The sequence below is a fragment of the Terrapene carolina genome, unplaced genomic scaffold (genome assembly GCF_002925995.2).
Source record: "Terrapene carolina triunguis isolate 2854851 unplaced genomic scaffold, T_m_triunguis-2.0 Scaffold22594, whole genome shotgun sequence".
NCBI lineage: Eukaryota > Metazoa > Chordata > Testudines > Emydidae > Terrapene > Terrapene triunguis.
The window spans coordinates 1-4303 of NW_020686945.1; the positions used below are offsets into that span (position 1 = coordinate 1).

Below are 4303 nucleotides of genomic sequence, written 5' to 3' on the forward strand. Positions count from 1 at the left end.
CCAGGGACCCCTCGCCCAGTGCCGAGATGTGTCTGGCTCTGGGGTGGAGCAGGGGGCTGGTTACACAGGGACCCACCTCAGCGGTGCTGACCCGCCCCTCGGCGAAAGCGCACTCCCGGGGATCGTGGGTGCAGACGTGCCGATATTTGCACCACTGGCAGGCGAACCGGCTCCTCACGCAGGACAGACACCTGGGGAGGGCAGCAAAGGATTAAGGGGGGGCGGAATCTCCCCCTCCCTCACCCGACTGACCCCCATGCCCCAGATGTCAGGCCCCCCCCCCCATCCCTTCCCAGACCCATTGTTCCCTTGCGGCCAGGGACAATGCTGGCACCACTGCCCCTCCCCCGCCCCCTGGTGTTTACATGGGGGGAAGGGGGGAGGGGATTCTATTAGCCTGGCCCCAGCAAGGAGCCATCTGCCCCCGCCCCAGCGAGAGACACAGGCTCCCTCCACCCACTGAGTGCGAGGGGGCTGCGGGTCGATAGTGAGGGGCAGGGCTGGGAGTGAGGGGCGCCAGCGGGGCCGGGGGCTGCGGGTCGGGAGTGAGGGGCAGGGCCGGGGGCTGCGGGTCGGGAGTGAGGGGCGCCGGGGGGGGCGGGGGCCGGGGGGTGGGGGGGGAGGGGCGCCGGCGGGGGGGGACTCACGACGGGAGGAGGCTGCAGTTGTAGAAGACGAAGTCAGCGCCAGCAAAGTCCATCATGGTCTCAAGCGAGTGAAGCTGAAGCCGCACGGAGCGAGCGTCACCTGGGGGGACCAGGGTGGCAGCGTCATGGGGGGCAGGGCTGAACCCCCCCAGCAGGGAGACCCCCCCCAGTCTATGACCCCTACCCCCAAATGTGTTCCTGACCTTTGCCCTCTGTCCTGCCCTGTCGCCGCGGCCCTGACCTTTGCCCTTTGAACTCTCCTGCCCACCCCACCCCACTCACCGTGGGGGCCAGTACCGGGGGGCAGCTCCCTGGGAGTGGGTGACTGGCAGCGGATGAGGCCCCCGGGCAGCACCTCGGCCTTGCTCTGCCCCAGGCCCTCGAAGGAGCAGGTCACGCCGGGCCCCAGGTCCGGGAGGTTCTGCACCGTCAGCTGCAGCTAGAGCCCCAGAGAGACAGGGTTAGAGCCGGGGGGCCGGGGTCCCCCCAGGGGCCTAGAGACAGGGGGCAGGATCCCCCCAGAGATGGGGGTTAGAGACGGGGGTGGGTTCCCCCCAGAGATGGGGGGTTGGAGATGTGGGGTGGGATCCCTCCAGAGTTGGGGGGTTGAAGATGGGGGGTGTTGTCCCCCCAGAGATGGGGGTTAGAGCCGAGGGGCGGGGTCCCCCCCAGGGGCCTAGAGATAGGGGGCAGGATCCCCCCAGAGATGGGGGTTAGGGATGTGGTGTGGGGTTCCCCCAGAACTGAGGTTGGGGTCCCCCCAGAGTTGGGGGGTTGGAGATGTGGGGCATAGTCCCCCCAGAGATGGGGGTAGAGATGTGGGGTGGGTTCCCCCCAGAGTTGGGGGGTTGGAGATGGGGGTTAGTGATGGGTATCGGGGTCCCATCCCGTCCCTCCCCAGAGACACGAGGGGGCTGTTCACCTCTGTCCCCCCATCTCCCAACCAGGCCCCAGGCACCCGGCCCCGCACTCACCAGGACGCTGGCCGCGGTGACGGAGACGTTATTGGGCTCCACGAGCAGCTGGGGGCAGGGGCCCGGCGCAGCCGCGAACCGCTGCGACTCCAGCGCCCGGGGACACTCGCTCTCCCGGCAGCACCTGGGGGGGCGGGGGGGTCAAGCACAGACTGGGAACCCCCAGGTCTGCTCCCCACTCGCTGCGCCGGGCAGGCACTGTCACAGGGGAGCTCACAGTGCTGGGGGAGGGGCAGCCCAGGGAGCTCATTAACCAGCCAGTGGCTTCCACCCCGGGGGCCTCGTTAGTGCAGGATCCTGGGGAGTTCCGGTGCCAGGAGCCCCTCACCCGCCAGGGGGGCTGCGGGTCGGGAGTGAGGGGCACAGATGGGGGGGCTGCTCCATCTCCTCCCCCTACTGAGACGGGGTGGGGGAGGGGCTCCGAACAGGGCCAAGCTGGGGGGCGATTGCTAATTTATTACATGTTCCCAGGTTAGAGCTGCCAGCTCCAGTCACCGCCCCCGCCAACCCTCGGTGTCCCCTCCCCCTGGCCCCCCTCCCCCACTGCTCTGGGCCAGGTTTAATAGGATGAAGTACTTGAGACTCCGATTAGGAAAGGCCGGGGGCTTGGCCAGGAGCTTGCGGGGAGAGGGGAGCCGCATTCCTTCAACTGGCCAGAGACCCCCAGCACACACGGGGGAGGGACCCTGGCTAGGCTGGGAGCCAGGACTCCTGGGTTCTCTCCTGGCTCCAGGGGTGTCTCACCGGTTGTGCAGGACACACCAGCCGCAGTGGGGGTCCCCAGAGCCCAGGCAGGCGTCACACGCGGGGTACTGGCCACAGGTCTCCACCGGCAGCCGCACGACCTGTGGAGGGAGGGGTTAGCGTCTGGGGTGATAGACCAAACCCCCTCCCCTATAGCAGCCCCTCCCAGATACTCCCCCCACATCGCCTGCCCCTCTTCCCTCCTCCACCTCAGGCCCCAGCCCCCTTGGCCCCCTTCCTCCTTCCCCCAACCTCAGCCCCCCGGAGCTAGGGGGCCCACTGCCTGCTGCCCCCTCTTCTTCCCCAGCTCCCTCCCAGCCCCACCTCTCCGCGGCTCAGCAGGTAAAGGTGTCTCTGGTCTGGGCTGAGCTCCATGTCCCGCAGCAGGGGCTGCCCGGGGGTCACTGGCACCGACTCGTACAGATGGGCGTCCTGGGGGCCGTCTACCCGCACCTGGGGGGGGGGGAGCTGTGAGAGAGAGATGCCCCCAGCCCCCCCGAGCCACCCACCTCCCTCGACCCCCCAACCCCGCACCTCTGCACTGGCCCCTCATGTTCAGCAGGATGCAAGGGGGGCCCACAAGGAGGTGTGGGCGGAGGGGAGACCAGCATTGATGTCTCCCCCCACCTGCCAGCCGCCCCCTCCCCTGTTACCCTCCAGCCCAGAGGTTCAGCCCCCCCCCACACCAGGCAGGCTCAACAACCCCTTTCATCCCCGCCAACAAGGGCCCATTGACGGGGGGTCTGACCCAGAGCAACCCCCCCAGCAGGCCCCCAGCCTCCCCCTCCCCAGGGACAAAGCGTCCTTTCAGAGCCGGGGGCCGCAGCCCCCCAGGGTCACCCCCGGGGCGAGGGGCCGAGAGCTCAGACAAGGGAGCCAGTGTGGAGGGAGAGGAGCCACCTCCCACCCACCCCCCATTTCTCCTCCATGCACCCAGCCCCCCTCAGCCCCCCAGCTTCTCCCCTCCTCCTCCCCACCAGCCTAACTGAATTAGCCCCATTTACAGGCTGAGGGGTCGCGACCCCCCCGGGGGGTTCAGGAGTTCAGAGCTAGACAGGCGAGACCCCCCCACGTAACCCAATTCCCGGGTCAGGGCTGGGGCAGCCAGCCTGACACTGAGCCCCCTGGGACTCCCCAGCCGTGGCAGCTGGCAGGGAGAGAGGATGAAGGAGCTGGGGGTGGGGCAGGGTTGGGCTAGCAGGGGCTGTGGGTCGGGAGTGAGGGGCACCGGCAGGGCTGGGCTGGTAGGGGCTGCGGGTCGGGAGTGAGGGACACTGGGGGGCAGGGCTGGGCTAGCAGGGGCTGTGGGTCGGGAGTGAGGGGCACCGGCAGAGCTGGGGGTGGGTGGGGGCCCTGGGCACTGTCCCCTCTCTGCGGCGCGGCCACTCTAGGGTTAACTTTTGCCCAGACACATTTTCCACCCCAACCCGCCACCCTTTGATGTTGGCTTTTTAAGAGCCAGTTTGGAAGCAGCTGAGTTGGTTTGCGGGGAGTTGGGGGGGGCCAGGAGGGGACCGCGCCCCATGGCGCTGAGCTGGCAGATCATCCACCCTCCCCCCACAGCTCTGCCGGTGCCCCTCACTCCCGACCCGCAGCCCCTCTGTTGTTTCCCCTTCCTGGCTGAGCAGTCAGAGTGGCTGGGGTGAAGAAGGGGACCTGGCATGTCCCTTTGCTGCCCTGTTAATGTTCAATGGGCCCCAGCTCTGTCCTGGGGATGGGGGGTGGGGACTGTCCCCCAGCTCTGCTCTGTCAGGGGGGCAGGGCTGGGAATAGCCTCCCCTTCCAGGCATCAGATTTGGGGTGGGCACCGGCAGAGCTGGGGGGGGGGGCAGGGTTGGGCTAGCAGGGGCTGTGGGTCGGGAGTGAGGGGCACCGGCAGGGCTGCAGGGGCCAGGGTTGGGCTAGCAGGGGGCTGCGGGTCGGGAGTGAGGGGCACCG

The 4303-nt window shown here is 68.7% G+C and overlaps 1 protein-coding gene across 1 annotated transcript; it reads right to left on the minus strand.

Annotated features, from left to right (window-relative positions):
* Positions 1-76: 76 nt before the first annotated feature.
* Positions 77-2818, minus strand: LOC112125517 (plexin-A3-like; the record flags this gene model as incomplete). The annotated part of the gene is made up of 6 exons (XM_026662095.1): positions 77-191; positions 648-747; positions 930-1086; positions 1622-1745; positions 2366-2466; positions 2690-2818. Coding segments are annotated over 6 exons (726 nt in total), but the record flags the coding sequence as incomplete, so codon positions are not given.
* Positions 2819-4303: the final 1485 nt, after the last annotated feature.